The sequence below is a fragment of the Chiloscyllium punctatum genome, chromosome 22 (assembly GCF_047496795.1).
Source record: "Chiloscyllium punctatum isolate Juve2018m chromosome 22, sChiPun1.3, whole genome shotgun sequence".
Classification (NCBI taxonomy): Eukaryota; Metazoa; Chordata; class Chondrichthyes; order Orectolobiformes; family Hemiscylliidae; genus Chiloscyllium; species Chiloscyllium punctatum.
The window spans coordinates 56,757,496-56,777,754 of NC_092760.1; the positions used below are offsets into that span (position 1 = coordinate 56,757,496).

Consider the following 20,259-nt stretch of genomic DNA (forward strand, 5'->3'; position numbering starts at 1 on the left):
ATTGTTAGAAAGAGTGTCCTACAAATGCAGAAATGTTGGGAAACACACTGAAAAACTGGATTAGGCCCTCCATTAATTTTCTACATTTAGTGAATGTAGAAATGATACCTAATCTGTTTCCATACATTTGAAAAAATACAAGTTGCAAATGTTTCAAATTTGCTTCAAAGTTGCCTGATGTTTCATTGATTCTTTGTTCTGCAGATAAATATTTTTCATATCCACATTGAAGCAATTTCCAAACAAATCTGAACAAATGAGCTACCGTGTTATCTTACTCCAAGTTTACTTTTAAATTCAGATAAAGAAGTTTACTCAATCAATAAATCATAGAAGAAACACAAGCGTCATAAAACAAAATTTATCTTTAATTAAGTGTCAACAGCAGTACAAAAGATGGAGTGATGGTGAATATATATATGTATATATATATATATAGGAGAGAGAAGGACAGTTTTGAGGTAAAATGAGCTCAGGCAGTCTTAGAGCCACTCCCCATAAGGCCCCAAATCCCTGTCTTATCATATCCATTATTTGTAACAATAAGAAGATGGCATTATTACCCAGAGTCTGTAATACCACCTTGTGCAAAAGGCCTTTTTTTTTGAAATTGTACATAATGATAAGGTGCCTGTAAACGCCAGAAAATAACAGGTTGGTGTCTTTTGACTGGTGTTTTCAACATCTTTTTTTATTATTTCAAATATAATGGAGGCAGAGAAGGTCGGACTACTAGTACCACTAAAGTAAATTTAACCCTAATTATTTCTTTTCTTTACCTCACGTCAATACTGCAGAAAATAAAGGCTGGTTTACATTATGAATAATGCCAAGCAGGGAAAAAGTGACAGTAGGACATTGAACATAATTAAGAAGGTTGTACATCATCTTTAGCAAACAAGTTGTCTTTTGTACTGTATAAAGAGTAGAATATCAGGAACATGTGATGGAGGTTTTTTTTATGTTCAATTACAAACTTTACACGAGACTGTACAGGTCTTTTTTTTCTTTTTTTTGATAAATTATTTACATTTTGTCAGACTTTTAACATTTTCGAAACAGCAGCAGACACTATTTTTCTAAACATCCAAACATTTACCTGCTGTGGGTCCAGGTACCTGCATTGTTATAAATTCAAAATATGGAGAAGTTGAACTTTTAAAAAAATTAAATTATTAAATTTTGCTGTACAAGACACGTGTGGAGCAGCTCTTTGTTTCTTAAGAGCCACACCCAGTGTTGCTATCGGGACAAAAGAATAGATAGTACCATGGCGTCAAGAGTCCAGGTTGTCAGTCACACATGCGCTTAAACAAAATAAAACCTAACCAAACCTCTTACACTTTACCAGCAGCTAGCATGTCAGTCCAGCAAGTCAGTGAATTGTGCTGATTAAATTAACATGGAAAACAACATCACAATATACATCATAATGAAAAATATAGCTTCCAATGCTGGAAGATAAAAGTTACAGTAAGAAGCAATGTAATAACAGCTTATAAGCATGTCTTAGTTGTAGTTTTTTCCAAAAAAAGGCAAATACTTAATGAATGAACCAAAACGCTATAAAAACTCCTGTTACAATTTTTAAAAGCTGAGGGCGGGCCATTTTATAAAATCGCATGCTCCAGCACAAAACACAAGTGACAAAGACAAACAGCAGATGCACATAGCAAGGCTGCAATGTGCAGGATACGAAAAAAAAAATTGTTATTTGCACATTTCCCCATACTCCCAAGAGCGGCAAACACCTCACTTGTGTGTTTCACAGAAGCCTAGAATCTTTGCTGGCTTGTGACAATTACAGGGGAAGAAAGGTAAGTGAAATTTAGGAACAAGTCCTAATTGCATTCACCAAATAATAAATGCACTTTGTCACTCCAAAGTTAGCCAAACGACTGGTTTGCTACAAGGACTCCACATTATCAATACTGCATTAAACATGGAAAACAAAAATTCAAATCATTTTGACACTGGGGTCAAATTTGAGATTAATGCATATGGCAGATGAAGTTATTGGGTAAAATTTCTAAAACAGAACAGCTAATGCAAAATATTTTTTTTAAAATGATGCCACAGCCTGGGAGTGAAACATGTATTTATCACTGAACTGTCAAGAATGCTAGTTTCCAGGAAGGGTGTTGCTCCCAATGCATAACAACTTGTGCATCATTGCTTACTCCACCCTACTACATGTGGCATCACAAAAAGTGCAGCTACTAATCTAGACGTCAGGACAATCTCCTGAGTCTGTTACACACATATTTAAAACATATACTGAAGCACTTCTGCCAGATTTTGGGTGAATTTGCTGCAGTCACAATTGCCCATTTTTATTCAGGTCCCATCTGCTTTGCTGATGCATGAAATAATCAGACGTAATAATCACCCAAATTTAGGAAAAGAAAGTGTTTGGCAAACTTATTTTCCATTTAATGTAACACATGACACAAAGAAGAATGTCAAAAATGTTAATTGCACATGTTGAAAATGACGCACAGCTCTTGGTATTTTCTCCTTTCCAAATAAAGATTTGTCAAACATTTAAAGGAAGGCATTGCCCCTTTCACAATAAACATTACCTTTCTTCTGTGTGAGATAATTAAGGAAACTTTTTAAAAGTATCTTATTCAATAACAATGAGACAAGGTTTGCTGACATGCCTGCCCTTGCATGATATTTGCAAGCAATGATCTAAACTTGGAAAGGCAATTTGATTCATGGCTGCAGCCACCAGAAAAGTTCCAAACTAATTTACTTATGTCACAAAAGCTATGAATGTTGAGGCCAATTATTATTTAAATACAAATGAGGTAAAATAATTTTAACTAGTTGAACCAGTGGCACCAAGCGAGAACCTCTTCTATTTGCCATGTTCCCTGCTTATCTTGGATCTCATTACCATCTGGTGCTCGTTGTTATATTCCTGACTCGGTTGGCACATATTGCTACATGTCATTGTGCCAGGATTTGCTAATTCATCAACACCATCATGCCACTTAGAAACAGTTAAAAGTGAGTTGCTGGCTATCACATTCCCATAATTACAACTCACCCTGAGAAGTGACTTCGAGCAAATGAAAAAAGTTCGATTTCCACAAATACCCCCCTCCCACTCACCAACCCTAGGTTGATAAGCTTACTTTTACACAGAAGTAAAAGGTGAATACATAAAAAGAAATTACAAATTTTGACTGATTGTTTTTTCCTACCATGAAATGGGCACAGTACAATGATTCAAAAAGTGATTTTTTTTTCTTTAAATAAAATTATTTCCCTACTCTGCACATTACTAACTGTAACGCTATATATATCCTTAATAATAATAATTACAATACAAAAACATGAGAAGTTGACCATAAGCAAGGTGTCTGAACGCCTCAGCTAAAGGTCCAATACTGTTATATCATTGCGGGTGTGAGTTCAGCATCTACATGAGGTACAGCGATTTGTCAGCATTTAAAAATGTGGACCAACATACAATGATGTATAACAAAACAGTAAATACATAACTTATATTTCACTATGTATCATGAACAAAAATAGAATTCTATTTCCTATGTTATATTTACAATTTTAAAAAAATCTAAAATGAGATGGTGGATTCTTTTTTGTTGTAACTTTGTTTTAAGCTCCAATTTAAGTAAATTTGTACTATTTCCTTTTTTGATTGTCTTGGTTGAATAACGCTGCAGTGATATTTTAGAGCCTGAATTCGGCTAATAAATATTACACAAACATTTATTTGATCTAGTCAACCTTAAAATGCAATTTACAAAGAAATAATTATGACCATTTAATAAAAAGTCATGAGTTTGGCAATGTCTGTTTAGCCAATCAGCGGTCATATAGAAAGTGAAGAATGTTTGTAGGGTTGGTTGGCGAGAGAGAAAAGGAAGATTTAAAAAATTCAGGATAAGGAAGAATGACAGAAGTGAGGGAGAAAGGGACACTGGGCAGGAGCTAAAACAAAGTATTCATACATAACATTTTTTTGCATAAATAAAGTTACTAGACATAAAATGACTCAAATCTGGCAACTGTGAGGCAGGCCCACAGGAGTCGGAACAGGTGACATTTTGTTCATGTAGTATTTCTTACAACAGTTTCACATTAGTCAGAAGTGATAAAAATATCATTTATATCCAGTGCTCATAACACTTTAAAACATCCTGTGTGTATGTGTGTGTGAGCGTGTATGTAATGTGTGTGTCCATGTGTGTATGTGTATCATTATATATATTACATATATATAAAAATATATACATACACACACTACAAGCATAGTCAAGTTTCAGTCCCAAAAAAAACAGTCCTTTGTTTTCCCACCAGCCTGCATTATATCATATTGGCATGGCAACAAAACAGCTAAAACAACTAAATGTTTGTGTGCAATGAAAAATTAACTAAAATATGTACTCTCAAACTACAAGCCATACACTGTCCTAAGTAAAAACTGAATTTTAAAATTAAAAGCAGTTGAGGGGAGCTAATTATTACTAAGAATTTTTAAGAACCTTAATAAATTATATCAGGTGAAATAGAGACCATCCCCTCATTCCTCCCTCCCTCAAGTTGAAGCCAGATATAAAGTTTAAAATTTTTTTTTGAATGAAATAACTTCTGTAAGTACTTTGAATAATTTGCTAAATAAATAGTGTGTTCATCAGTTATTCTCATTGCTTGACATTCCAACTAAATCATCACAGTCCAGATTAAACGAGTTCAACATTAAATAATTTGGATTTAAATAATTACTGAATTCTGCCTCACTTCTCAACAATAGTTTATACCTTCTCCCCAATTTTAAATACAATTAGCTATCAATAGTGCTTTTTAGATTTAATAATGGTCATTCATATTTTCCAGCACATATTAAGTATAGAAGATTTGAATACGCAAGGCAGGTTAATGGAGATGTACCATAATTTGTTTTAAACTCACCTACTTCTTGCATATCCAATCACATTCATGTTTAAGACCTTACAATGTTTAATGCTCAGAGCAATGCAGTAGCTGAATTAAGACATTGTGAAATTAAGTAAAATGTTAAGCTGTCAGTGTTTAGTTCCCTCCCTACTCATCCTTACCTCATTTGTGCTTATCAAGGTGAAAGCTGACAGTGCAGAGGAATGAAAATGTTTTTGTTTAAGTTACTTAACACCATTGAACGGCAGGTAAGGCTCTAGGGTCAGTTGGAACATAAATCAAATGCAAAATCAAAGCCCCTCTCTCCTTTATCTTTCTCTCTCTGTTACCTCAACTATATTCCTGTGAGGCTGAAATAAGATTAGCCCAGTCTAAGTTTTCTAATTCAAGGTGTGTTGTGAGGGGAGGCAAAGAATGATGAATGTTCGTGCCAATTACGAGAGGCAAATTCAGACTAAGAGTTATTCCTGCTCAAATTTAACACATTTAGCTGGTTTGAAAAAGGTATTTTCCATTTGTTCAGACCACCCAGAAGCCTATGGTTACTGATTTTACCCCCAGGTTTTACATTTTCTTTTCCCCCTTGTGTTTTTTTTTAAACTCAATAATCCTGGATTATTGGCCCCATAGATCACTGGAATGACTAAGATACTCTCAACGGAAACCAACATAATGAGGTAAAGGGCTGGAAACAATGCTTCAGTGACAAGTGGGGCAGCAGCCAGTCATGTTGTCTACAGTGGAAAATAACTGTTGAACACCCTATTGTGACACATCGAGAAAAAGGTGTTTGGACACATGCACTCTGGCAAGCTCCTCCTCTGTCTCAAATAGAAATCCTTCGTTCATATTCCTGAGTAACTTCACTGTTGTCTGGAAAGAACCATATTTGTAAGTGTAGCTATATTTTTTTTCCTCATTAAGATGACAGAAGATTGTCTAAGACTTTTGTAGCGTCTCCCAAATAAGACTTTCAGAGTGTTAAGATTAAAATGTTATTAGAAGTTTGGCACTTTCTTAATTCAAACAGTACAATATGCAACCAAAAAAGAAAAGAATTTTTTTTAAAAAAGGAAAGCCAGTCAGGGCTCAGCTCTTTGTTGTTCTGCTTTATGCTGTGCTCTTTGCACACGTGCTGCCATTTTTGTTTTGGTTCCCATCCCCCCTCCCTCCCCCCCCATTCTTTTTAAAACTACGAAATTTAAGTTATTTTAAATAGTTCAGATTAAAAACACATTCACAAGTTGCTGGTTGACACAGCATACCTGAGTGAGAATAAACCCCCCACCCCTTAAGAAAACAGTAACTAAAGCATTTTAAAACAAGCTCAAAAAGAGAAAGGGAAAAAACAAACTTAAGACTGCCAGATAGCTGTGAATCTATATTAAGCAACAGCTTTCAAGTCCTGAACTTTTTTTTTTGTTTTCAGGCTGTAGCCAGTAATGTAAAATGTCCACGATATTTTGTAAAAATAAAAAGAACAATCAGAATGCTTCACACATTAAGAAACATTTAAGACCATTGCTGATGAATCTGTTGGAGCCACACATGCAGGCTCATCAATAACTTTTTTGTTCAAAATAACAGTCTGATTGCAGTTGCTCTTCAGTTGGCACTGATGGCCTCCTGATTCTCATTGTCACTGCTATAGTCTGATTTCTGATCATCCTCATAGTCCTCATACATTTCCATTTCATCTTCACCATTTATCATTTCATTCACGCCCAGGTTGCCGCTTTCTCCCTTCATGCTGTAAGTGCTCTGGATGACTGGGATGCTTGGCTCTGGACTGCCAGATTCACTGGAACACTCGGAAGTCAGTTGTGGTGATGCTGCTGTGGTTGCCATGGAGATAGCACCAGGATACACTACACCTGCTGCCGTGGTGATTGGAATCTGAGGCTGTTGCCTATGCAAAGATGAACACTGATTTGTTAGCAACTGAAATCAATAAACAAATTATTTTGAAGAAATGTTGAACATGACTCATTTACTTGAACCTAATGATATTGCAACTGGTGGCAGTTGACAGCAGTGCTATAAGGATAATGTGTAACATTCTACCTGTGCAGGACATTGGCACACTTCATGCTGACAGATTCCCAGGTGTACAACCATCATATTTTATAACTCCTTGTCAGCTTACCACTTGCCACCACAGATCAGGACTGCATTTCCCATTCCACTTCCTTCAAACCATTGTTGCTTGTTTAATAATTCTAAATTTATTTCTTCATTTCTCTATCTGGAAATTAATTCTATATGTTGATCACTCTGTGTGTAACACAATCTCCAAATATGAATCCTACAATTAGTAGTTTTAGCTGTTTCCTCTTGTTCTACATTTCAAGTTTAATTTCAAAGTATTATTCTAGGTTTACTTTTATTCATTCCTTTTACAACCTTATAAATGTCGAGAATGGCCCAAATAATCCAAGGAAGGCAATCACAGTCAGATCCACTGGACTGAGCTCTACAATTCTCATCCCAAAACCTTCACAAATGTAAAAAATCCAACTGTTCCCTCTTAATGCAGAAATTTCAATTTAATTGTCAAAGCTTGCCCCCTTTTCCACAGCTGAAGTTGTAGAACATTGAACATAGAACTTAGAAAAATACAGCGCAGTGCAGGCCCTTTGGCCCTCGATGTTGCACCTTTCCAGGCCCACCTAACCTACACTAGCCCACTATCCTCCATATGCCTATCCAATTCCCGTTTAAATCTGTTAACTTTGAATGGCCTAAGGCTGCTTTATTTGTTATCCCACTGCTGGAATTTCCTTCTTACTGTGTAAACACACCCTCACTCAACACGGCCCCAGTCCTCCTCCAGTCCACCCTCAGTGCATATCCAATCCATCCCCTCCTCCCCCACACTCCTACAACAGTGGGCACAGCATTTCCCCACAGAGGCCATTTCTCCTTTCCCCATATACCCCTAACAGTGATTATCCCTCCATCAACCCCAACCCAGAGACTATATACCCTTCCCTCCCACATCTTCCCAAAGTGAACACCTATCTCACCCCACACATCTCTGACAGTGACCACCACCCTATTAGAATTCATATTGGAATGACTTGGACTTTTCAGCTTAGAAAGAAGTTTTATGAGACAATTGTAACTTAACTGCAACATGACACCCATGCCATATCTCCTCATCCTGTACAACTTCAATATGTCATGAAGTACATTAGGCATCATATTTCATAATGTTTATACTCTACTTCGTTTGATAAAATTCCAGTAAATTCCATTTGCCATTGTTCTGCTCAATTTTCTAACTTGCTTACTCATTTCGTAATTTTTGAATTGTCCCTCCAATTCTGGTCCAATTTCAATTTTCACAGTATGTCCAAATTTAACTCTTTAACGTTGAGTTTCTGATTTCAACAGATGTAATAGTACCATTTCCAAGAACAATGTTTATATCCTCAAAAACATGCCCCAATTCAGATACACCTCATACTACTAGAAGTTGTTAGCTGATGGGATTTTATTCCAAAATCCTCAGTTTTGAATTTTAAGCATTTGTGTATTATATGGAACTTTAGTGAAAATAGTTTTTGATTATTTTCAAAGTGCCACACATCCTTCTGCTAAAATGTTTGGTTGGAGGTCATTTCATCTGCCATATTTATCATTGTTAAAAATCACACAACACCAGGTGAGAGTCCAACAAGCTTATATGGAAGCACTAGTTTTCTGAATGCTGCTCCTTCATCAGATAGCTGTGGAGCAAGATCATAATCTGTGTCTTATGATCTTGCTCCACAGCTACCTGATGAATGAGCAGCACTCTGAAAGCTAATGCTTCCAAATAGACCTGTTAGACTACAACCTGCTGTTGTGTGATTTTTAAATTTGTCCATCCCAACTCAACACCGACACCTCTACACCATATTTGTCACTGTCATGGTTTTAGGCTAAATGGGTCAAACAGAGTGGGGAGACAATAGGAATTGGATACTGAGTTGGATGGTCAACTATGGTAGAGCAAACTAAATGGCTAAATCAGTTATTCTTTTTCCTATTTTCTATGTTTCTTTGTCATGATAATGTTTTCCCAATTCAACCAATTATCTCACTGGATTGTAGAATAAGAACAAAATGCTGAATAAAAATTAATTGCTCGCATTAAAATGAAGTTACTAATCTGTTGCCATTGGTTCAGCAATTCGTGGATTAAGTGGCCTCGTATTGGTTAAAAAACAATATGTCTACGGTAACAAATTAGGATTGAGAGTTTAGGGTTTTTGTCTGATTGTAGTTTTCACTTGTTCACAGCATCGCTGGTGAGGCCATCATTTCTTACTTTCTTGAACTGCTGCAGTTTGTGTGGTGTAGGTATTCTCCCAATGCTGTTAGGAAAGGAGTTCTAGGATTTTAAACCAACAAACGATGAAGAAATAAAATATAGTTTTAAGTCAGAATGGTGTATACTAGGAGTAGAGCTTAAACATGATGATGTTTGCTTGTGCCTGATAGCATATGGCAAAATTTTATAGTCTTGGGAAGCTGACCCAATGCTTCAATATGAAATGTCTGCCTCAATTTTGTTACATTAACTTCATATCACTCCATACTAAACTATGAACTTATAATCATTGTGTAAACCCAGTTTAGTAATTACTCATTTGATCTCTCTTCATGGTATTCATTTTAAAATGGTAGCAGCTCTCTTAAACTGCTTCTTTCAGGCTTATCTGCATTATGAAGTACAATTACAATGTTTAGCTGTTAACCTGATCAATTCTTTTAAAAACATTGTTCAGGAACATCTTGATAAAATTAAGGTAATTGCAGCAGCGCATAAATTTAACTCATTTCAGTTGAGGTCAGTGGGGAATGAGTAAAATGTTTCAAAATGTAAGACTTTAGTTGAATGGCTGGTTTTCTTCCCGTCAAGTTAGGTTTGCATTAGTAACAATGTATGTCACTTCTGGTGTGAAATCTTCAATGGGTGTGGGGCTCTATTTTATTTCATATGTATCCGTACAAGGCATATTACAGATCAAGTGATAAGTGAATTCCCTTGAATATTATACTTTGTTCCTGTAACATTTTCCCTTTTTCACACATTACAATCTTCCAACTGACCGTGACCACACCATGGTGGATTTGTTAGACTGAATGTGCGATTATAGTTAGTGGACTCAAGTCTATTATAAAACTGGTAGATCAAATGTCATCATGTTTTTATTTGTTCTGTCAGCAACAAGTGCAAAAATAAATAGTCGGAGCAGTCTGTGAATTTGATGGATGCTTCTACCACACTCATAGATCATTACATCCCTCACTCTCCTACTTTTACCATTTTATCTCTCACAACATTCTGACAGAACAGACAGTATTTCCACCAATGTTTGACCAACCTGTTAAGAATCACAAAACAGGGCCACAGGTTAAAAATTGTATTTTAAAAATGCTGGCTCCAAAGCACCTAGGTTAGCAGAGATTCCAGTTCAATAAAAGGGCTCAGAATATGAGGGAGAATTCTTGCTGAAATTCTGTCTTTTCTAAACTGGACCACTCAACTCTGGTTAGGGGATAACAGTAGATATATCTTATCTCCTACATATGGGAACCTGACAGTTCATGATCTTCACTTGGAACTTATCCCTTTTTATTCAGAAAAGCCTTTGTAAGAACTCCTAACATTTTGACATTTGTTGTGCGTCCCTTTTTCAGCTATTTCAAAGTCCCTGTCCTTTCCTAGAGGAAGACACATCAATCCCACGGGTAATCTACTGCTGCTATCTCTTCTGTAAAAGTTGAGGACTTAGGAGGAAAACATGTTTTCTTCAGTTAAAAGTGGATGCTAAAAACAGAAAATGCTGGAGAAATTAATCAATTAGTCCATATCAGATCTGAAATGTTAACTGTGTTTCTCTCTCCCCAGATGCTGCCAGACCTGCTGAGTTCCTCAGCCATTTCTGTTTTTGTTTTTCCCCAGGTCTTTGGGAGAATCGCATACAGAACAACAAGGCACAAGTTTGCTCTGGGATTGGCTTGGATCGGGGCAGGCATCTCTTACAGGCACTTGCTCTGAACTAAATATGTAAATTCTCCCACAGGAGAGATTGGTAAATCATACAATGCTAATTAGTTAGACAATTTAATGAACTGAGAACAGAAGATGTTGAAGAGAAACTTCAAAAAGAAGTTTCAGATTACTGATTGCAAAATTATTTGAACAGAAAAGGAATAAATAATAATTAACAAGAATGCATGTATATAATTCCCAATGTGTTTCTGCTGGTTTGTTGTATTTTAACATGCAACTGGCCTACTTCCTGTCTGGAATTTATGAGAAGTGGATGCTGGTTTGTAGAGACTCAGATGCCATATATTTATAACCTGTTTGCTGCTTCTCTTGAACAACATTTCTTGCCAAATAACCTTTGAGAATCTATAGTTTAGAAAATGTTTCTATTAAAAACAGAGCTATACACACCCCACAGTGAAGAACTGCCGCATTTCCTGCCTTCGGTTTCTCATTAACTGCTTATATTCACCAATACGCAATTTCTTGCCATCCACAATGCAGGTGCGCTTTGGTCTGGGCTTATATTTGTAGTTAGGGTATTTTTCTAAATGCATCTTGCTGAGCCTGGCCTGTTCCTCGTAATAAGGCTGCTTCTCTTGGTTGGACATTGATTTCCAGCGAGATCCTAGAGAAGACAGAGGAAAATCAAAAAGCAGCTCGCATCAGGTGAAACTGTCTAAGAACATGGGTTGTGTGATATTGTAATCAAGGCACTGTTTGCATAACACATGGTTCAATTTTAATGCTAAGTTATGTCTGGTTAAAAAATCAATGGGAGTAAAAAGGTAACAAATATCCTTGGTCCAGAATGAATAGTTACATGTGCTGTCAATCCTTGGGTAAAAGATCACACTCCTCGTGAGCATCAGTAATCTATTTTACCATGTAGGTCATCACAAATAAATTCAATGCTATCCTCACAGAGTGCTCGAATATATTTTTCAGCATGAGGTGCTGCATAGCACACATTGACTTCCTCCATGGAATGTCACTTTGCCAGAGAATTACCATCTCAGAGTCATAGAAATGTACAGCATGGAAACAGACCTTTTGGACATGCCGATCAGAAATCCTAAATTAATCTAATCCTATTTGCCAACATTTGGCCCATTTCTCTCTAAACCCTTCCTATTCATACACCAGTCCAGATGCCTTTTAACTGTTTAGATTAGATTAGATTACTTACAGTGTGGAAACAGGCCCTTCGGCCCAACAAGTCCACACCGCCCCGCCGAAGCGCAACCCAACCATACCCCTACATTTACCCCTTACCTAACACTACGGGCAATTTAGCGTGGCCAATTCACCTGACCCTGCACATCTTTGGACTGTGGGAGGAAACCGGAGCACCCGGAGGAAACCCACGCAGACACGGGGAGAACGTGCAAACTCCACACAGTCAGTCGCCTGAGTCGGGAATTGAACCCAGGTCTCTGGCGCTGTGAGGCAGCAGTGCTAACCACTGTGCCACCGTGCCGTAACTGTACAGCCTCCACCACTTCCTCTGGCAGCTCATTCCATACACCACCACCCTCTGCATGAAAACGCTGCTCCTTAGATCGCTTTAAGTCTTGCCCCTCTCACCTTAAACCTATGCCCTCTAATTTTGGACTCACCAACCCAGGGGAAAAGACCTTGTCTATTTACCCTATCCATTCCCTTCATGACTTTATAAACCTCTATCAGGTCATCCCTCAGCCTTCGACGCTCCAGGTAAAACAGTCCCAGTCTATTCAGCCTCTCCCTATAGCTCAAACCCTCCAACCCTGTCAACATGCTTGTAAATCTTTTCTGAACCCTCTCAAGTTTCACTGCATCCTTCCTACAGCAGGGAGACCAGAACTTAATGCAGTATTCCAAAACTGGCCAAACTAAAGTCCTGTACAGCTGCAACATGACCTCACAACTCCATACTCAATGCACTGACCAAGAAGGGCAAGTATACCAAATGCCTTCTTCACAATCCTATCTATCTGCAATTCCACTTTCAAGGAACTATGAACCTGCACCTAAGACCTTACTATTATGTGTATAAGTCCTGAAAATGTGTTGCTGGAAAAGCGCAGCAGGTCAGGTAGCATCCAAGGAACAGTAGAATCTACGTTTCGGGCATAAGCCCTTCTTCAGGAATGAGGAAAGTGTGTCCAGCAGGCTAAGATAAAAGGTAGGGAGGATGGACTTGGGGGAGGGGCGTTGGAAATGCGATAGGTGGAAGGAGGTCAAGGTGAGGGTGATAGGCTGGAGTGGGGTGGGGGGCGAAGAGGTCAGGAAAAAGATTGCAGGTTAGGAAGATGGTGCTGAGTTTGAGGGATTTGACTGAGACAAGGTGGGGGGGAGGGGAAATGAGGAAACTGGAGAAATCTGAGTTCATCCCTTGTGGTTGGAGGGTTCCTAGGCGGAAGATGACGCGCTCTTCCTCCAACCGTCGTGTTGCTATGGTGTGGCGATGGAGGAGTCCAAGGACCTGCATGTCCTTGGTGGAGTGGGAGGGGGAGTTGAAGTATTGAGCTACGGGGTGGTTGGGTTGGTTGGTCCGGGTGTCCCAGAGGTGTTCTCTGAAACGTTCCGCAAGTAGGCGGCCTGTCTCCCCAATATAGAGAAGGCCACATCGGGTGCAGCGGATGCAATAGATGATGTGTGTGGAGGTGCAGGTGAATTTGTGGCAGATATGGAAGTATCCCTTGGGGCCTTGGAGGGAAGTAAGGGGGGAGGTGTGGGCGCAAGTTTTGCATTTCTTGCGGTTGCAGGGGAAGGTGCCGGGAGTGGAGGTTGGGTTGGTGGGGGGTGTGGACCTGACGAGGGAATCATGGAGGGAGTGGACTTTTTGGAACGCTGATAGGGAAGGGAAGGGAAATATATCCCTGGTGGTGGGGTCCATTTGGAGGTGGTGGAAATGACGGCGGATGATACGCTGTACATGGAGGTTGGTGGGATGGTAGGTGAGGACCAGTGGGGTTCTGTCCTGGTGGCGGTTGGAGGGGCGAAGGAGCGGGAAGTGGAAGAGATGCGGTGGAGGGCATCGTCAACCACGTCTGGGGGGAAGTTGCAGTGTATAAGTCTTGCCCTGATTTGCTTTTCTAAAATGCAGCACCTCACATTTATTTAAATTAAACTCAATCTGCCACTCCTCAGCCCGTTGGCCCCATCTGATCAAGGTCCGATTGTACTCCAACGTAACCTTCTTCGCTGTTTACTACACCTCCAATTTTGGTGTCATCTGTAAATTTATGAACCTACAACCTATGTTCACATTCAAATAATTTATATGATTACATTAGATTCCCTACAGTAGGGAAACAGGCCCTTCAGCCTAACAAGTCCACACCGACCCTCCGAAGAGTAACCCACCCAGACCCATTTCGCTCTGACTAATGCACCTAACACTACGGGCAATTTAGCATGGCCAATCCACCTGACCTGCGCATCTTTGGACTGTGGGAGGAAACCGGAGCACCCAGAGGAAACCCACGCAGACACGGGGAGAATGTGCAAACTCCACACAGACAGTCGCCTAAGGCTGGAATTGAAACTGGGACCCAGGTGCTGTGAGGCAGCAGTGCTAACCACTGAGCCACCATGCCCTTATCATATAAATGATAGAAAGTGGTGGACCCAGCTCTAATCTTTATGGAACACCACTAGTCATTGACATCCGTTCTAAAAAGCAACCCTCTACCAATTTCTGTCTTCTTCCTCGAGCTATCCAAACGGTTAGTTCTCCCTGTATTCTATGTGCTCTAACCTTTCTAACCAGTCTACCATGAGGAACCTTGTGGTGCGCCTTACTGGAGTCCATAAAGATCACGTCCACCACTCTACCCTCATCAATCTTCTTTGTTACTTCTTCGAAAAACTCAATTAAGTTAGTGAGACACAATTTCCCACAGACAAAGCTATCCCTAATGAGTCCTTGCCTTTCCAAATATATGAAATCCTGTCCCTCAGGATTCCCTCAAACAACTTAACCACCATTCATGTCAGGCTCATTGGTTTATAGTTCCCTGGCTTTTCCTTACCACCTTAAATAGTGGCACCACATTAGCCAGACTCCAGTCTTCTGGCACCTCGCCTATGGCTATCGATAATACAAATATCTGAGCAAAGGGCCCACTTCCCTAGCTTCCCAGAGTTCTAGTGTACAGACTAAGGGGTGACCTTAGAGAGGTTTATAAAATTACAAGGCGTATGGATAGGATAAACAGACAAGGTCCTTTCCCCAGGGTGGGAGTATTCAAAACTAGATGGCATAGGTTCAAGGTGAGAGAGGAAAGACATAAGAGCTATCCAAGGGGCAACGTTTTCATGCAAAGGGTGGTGCGTGTATGGAATGAGCTGCCAGAGAAAGTGGCGGAGGCTGGGACAATTACAACATTTAAAAAACTTCTGGATGGATATATGAATAGGAAGGGTTTCAAGGAATATGGGCCAAATGTTAGCACCAGATCTATTTACAATTTCTGGTCAGCATAGATGGGTTGGACTGAAGGGTCTTTTTCCGAAATGACTCTATGACCTGATCAGGTTCTGGGGATTTGTCCACCTTTATGCATTTTCAGCCAACTAATCACCTCCTCCTCTGTAACATAGTCATTTTTCAAGATGTCACTATTTATTTCCTCATATTCTATATCTTCCATATCCTTCTTCACAGTAAATACTGATGCAAAATACTTATTTAGTATCTCCCCCATTTCCTGTGATTCCACACATGGGTTGCCTTGCTGATCTTTAAGATCATTCTCTCCCGAGTAAACTTTTTTTTGCTTTATGTATTTGTCAAATCCCTTTGGATTCTCCTTAACCTATTTGCTAAAGCTATCTTATGTCCTCTTTTTGCCCTCCTGATTTCCCTCTTAAGTATCTCTTAAGTAACTTTATACTCTTCTCGGGATTTAATTGATCTCTGCTGTCTATACTTGACAAATGCTTCCCTTCTTTTTCTTAACCAAACCCTCAATTTCTTTAGTCATCCAGCATTCCTTACACCTACCAGCCTCCTCCTTCTCCCTGACAGGAACATACTGTCTCTGGACTTTCGTTATCTTACTTTTGAGGACTTCCTGTTTTCTAGCCATCCCTTTACCTGTGAACACCTGTCCCCAACGCACTTTTGAAAGCTCTTGCCTAATACCGTCAAAATTGGCCTAACTCCAACTTTTCAATCTGGTCTATCCTACCTTATCTGATTCATTTACTCGCAGAACAATTGTTTAGTTATTTGGTTAGCTTCTTTCTCTCCCCTGTTCTCAACAGTGTTACCTTGGATTAATACTTGATTTGGCTGAAGTGAATAATCAATCAGCAAATGTTATTCTACAGCTGTCTGTACTCTATAAGTAAGTCCTCTGACTGTTCATGTAACTATCATAATATGAAGCCTACACCATAACTTTTATTTCTAAATCCAATCTGCTTATTAACAATTTGTAGTATTTCTATTCTCTGAGTAAGAGGCAGAACAATAATGCAGCTTTCTTTTCCTGCAAATTTCAAGGGATTAACTTGTCACTAAAAGGTATTCTGAAACAAGCATTCAATCTATTTATGATGACATATTTGCACTGTCACGTACTTATTTTAAAGAAAATGCCCATAAACATCAAGCACAAATTGAACTAGTTAAGCAGCTACCGTATGTTTCATTTTATCATTAAACTCTTCCTTTTTCAGGAGACTGCCAAGTAAAAAATGTTGAAAGCATTAATTTAAGGATGTAAAGGCTTAACCCTACTGTACACTAACAATTCTCCTGGGGACAACTTCTGCAGAAAGCAGTAGCAGGCAAAAGAGAGAAAAAAATGAAGATTGCGGAACTTTTCATTGTAAATCTGACTCTAGTTCCTTCATCTTGAACATTTAGAATGAGGTGACATGAAATTTTCAACACAAGTCTATACCCTCCCATGTAAGCTGTCTAATCCTTACTACGCATTATCATCATAGCAGATTGCTCTATCTCAGGCTGTGAATGTTTAATAAAGAATAATAGGGCTTCCAAGAATGCTTAGTTAATTTAATCTCAACTGCTTGAATGACTTTTTCTTTGTTTTGGGGAGAGATACAACATATAAAATCTTGTTTTTGTGTGTGTGAGATGTTGCTCATGACATTACTGCAACAAAGTAGCTGCAATGATTATAAAGGTATTGATTAAAATTAAGAGTTGGTGATTTCTGACAAAAGTTTAGTCAAGGCATTGCTAAGGACAGACTTGATTTTGCCACTCATTCTGCACAAAAGTTTAGAGCTAATAAATATACTATTACTGCCAACAGAACTGTCTTAGCTTTTATAGACAAATTAAAATACTATCCATTGAGGTATAATGAAAAATTGTGAAGGAAGAGTCCCCATCTTGGAAAATTACAACAGGTAGACCCTTTTGTTTGAAAATTGTAGAAGAAATATTATATAAAGGGGAATTAATTTGCAACAGATTGTTCCAATATGGAGGAAATAGAACATCAACAAATCATTTAACAAGAAACAGATTCTGTGGAACAATTGTGGTAAGAGTTTATTTTTCTTTCATGGCTATCAAAGATGGAATCAGCTTCATTCGGAAGGACCATAGATCTTTTTTCCATTATTTATGATTACTATGTTTTAGTCTTGCTTTGGGGCATATTCTGATTTTGCATAGGCAACTATATTCCTCTCTGCACAAGAACACTAATGTGTAGAAAGGGAGTCTTAAATTTTGTTTTGGAATAGCAGTTTAGCATGGTAATATTTCAATAGTGCATCATTTTCATCTTGGATCTTAAACAAGAGAACTTTTTCATCAAAGTGCTGATTGACAACTGTTGCCACCTCAACAGACCCACTCTTCCCTAACATTTGGTGTGATCTATGTTAAGCCATCATCCTTCAGTTTATTGTCACCCTCAACTTTGAATTTCTCCTTGGCATCATCCCAATCTGTCACTTTCATTTCCAGTAGATCAATGCCATTATCACTTTTCTTCTTCCCTGCATCTTCACTGAGTTGGAATGAAAATGTATTGTGGTGTCTCTTGCATTTATCTCTCTCTTTTGCAGGAATTTAAAATTGCCTACATCCATCCTACATCCCACATGCTTTTAACACTGATGTTTGGTGTCACTTAATTATTATTCTTTGATTCACTTTATCTTCCACACTACTTCCAAGCTTTGGAATTCTTACAACTACTGGCCTTAAGTTACACATTTAAACACTCCCTTGGTCCATGGAATGTGCACAGAATTTTGCTCCTTTTATAACTGTGAAGTGGACAGATTCTAATAATGAGCCAATGAGTCAAACACCAAGAGGGTTAGCTGAGTGCCAAAGAATTTATCCTTCTTCAAGAAGACATATTGTACATTCTGCCCGATGGCATATCAGAAAAGATCCACCTTCCATGCTTTGAACCTGCACTGTTTACTACCAAAGTGCATATAAGCATGTCTGGTAATGAAACGGCTTGGTCCTTCAACAACTTTCTAAGGAGCTGGTTGTAAGTTCAACAATCAGAGCTATGCAGTGCTGAAACCTGCCTGATACATCTGGATTGCATTTTCAGTAGTACAACATGAGCCTTTAGGGTGTATGTTTTGCCTCAGGGCATGGGAGAAGAGATGAAAACATCACTTGTCTTGCCACCCATGAATTCTGCATTTCTACCATTTTTAGATACAGTGAAAAAGTTGACTTAATATGATTCAAATTGAATTTAAAAATAATTCCTATTCTGAAAACACATTCACAGATGCTACATTAAAAAAACTCAACTTTATTTATTAGACAAATTTAAAATGTTCTAAAGGAGAAAACTAACATTTTTTAAACAACAAATGATATTGGGTACTCAAAAGGATTGTCTTTAAAGGCTTCAAGTGTGCCGAACTAGTGGTCAGAAATTCATGTGCTATTAGACCTGGACATATAGTGTGAAGCCTCCTTTGTTTGTATCATTACGTCACCATGTGTGATTTTAAAAGCCAATCATCATGAAAAAATATTGTAGAAGCAAATGCCATCACTTAATGTACTTATAGTAGAACAGGTTTTCTATTTTGATGACTGGTGATTTAATTGTGAGCAAGGTGCATAACGGCCAGTTCACGCTCTGCTCGAACCACAATATATATGCCACGGGTCTCCAGTCTTGAGAGGCCTGAGTCTTGGGCTGCTAAATGTGCAATATTTTTATTAATTGTTTCCATTCAAGTGTAACTCTTACCAGGCATTAGTATAGTCAAGGCTTCAGAAAAGTAAGGCTCAGCAAACAATTTTTGACCTAACCTTTGAATGGAACCTTGGAGGTTAACTTTGGGTATAAAATATATTTTATTCAGCAGGATTAGCATCCTTCAACTCAATGAGTACAAAAGATTTAAAAAGGATTGAGACAAAAATTGTCTTAAACAAATGACTGTTATAATGTAACAAGTTATGGTCCCTAATTGGATTGAGGAGTGACTCACTGTAAAAATCACAATTTTTTCTCACTTTCCATCCACACACAAAGGTGTGTGTCTTGTTTGGGGTTGTGGAGTGGGGGAGAAGGTGAGATTTGTTTCTTAGCATTCTTCAGGGCTATTATTACTCTGTATGGTACCAAAGGTTTAGAACATTATTTCTTATAGAGGAAATAGATACAAATTTAATTGAATTCTTAAAAACTATTCATGAATGGCTTTGCTATCAGATATAATGCTTCATGTCAAGATTCAATTAATCATGAATAAAAATTGCAAAATAGTATTCCTGTGTTTCATAAGCTAAGTCATCAATCATTCGGCAGTTCAATCTCAACACACAAAAAGACACAAATCTATTTTACAAACTTGGACATCAGAGTATACTAAAGAGCATTAGAAATCTACAGAATATTTTACACTTCTGCTATGAATTTGCATTTCTGTGCTTAAAAGATCAGATGTTCTCTATGACAAAAATGAATATAAATAGGTTTGGTCTTTTGGAATGTTTCAAAATCTGCTCATCAGATTCTCGTCCCCAAATAGCTATTCAAAAAATTAGTAAATTTTTAGTAAACCCATAATTTGTGAAAACATTGTATAAAAAAAGCTTGTTTCAAGGAGAACCTATCATTGAAAAGTGAAATTAAATGAAGGCAAAACTTCGGAACTGCAACCACTTGAAACCAATTGTTATTGATATGTTTGACTGTAATCACAAGTGATTATCAGATGTTGAATACACAGATAAACTATTGCTATTGCAGTTTTGTATTTTCAGTGCAATCACTGTAGTCATCTGCCATGAATATCATATTTCTGTGTCTATATTG

General features: G+C 38.1%; 1 protein-coding gene across 18 annotated transcripts in view; it reads right to left on the bottom strand.

The window, feature by feature from the left end:
* Positions 1–350: 350 nt before the first annotated feature.
* Positions 351–20,259, bottom strand: part of sox6 (SRY-box transcription factor 6) — a 641,917-nt gene continuing 622,008 nt past the window's right edge. For all 18 annotated transcript variants that reach the window (XM_072592368.1, XM_072592380.1, XM_072592378.1 and 15 more), the window contains 2 exons: positions 11,387–11,603; positions 351–6,838 (listed from right to left, as the gene is read on the bottom strand). In XM_072592368.1, coding sequence (XP_072448469.1) covers positions 6,535–6,838; positions 11,387–11,603 — 521 coding nt within the window. In that variant the 3' untranslated portion in view covers positions 351–6,534. The remainder of the gene's footprint in view (positions 6,839–11,386; positions 11,604–20,259) is intronic.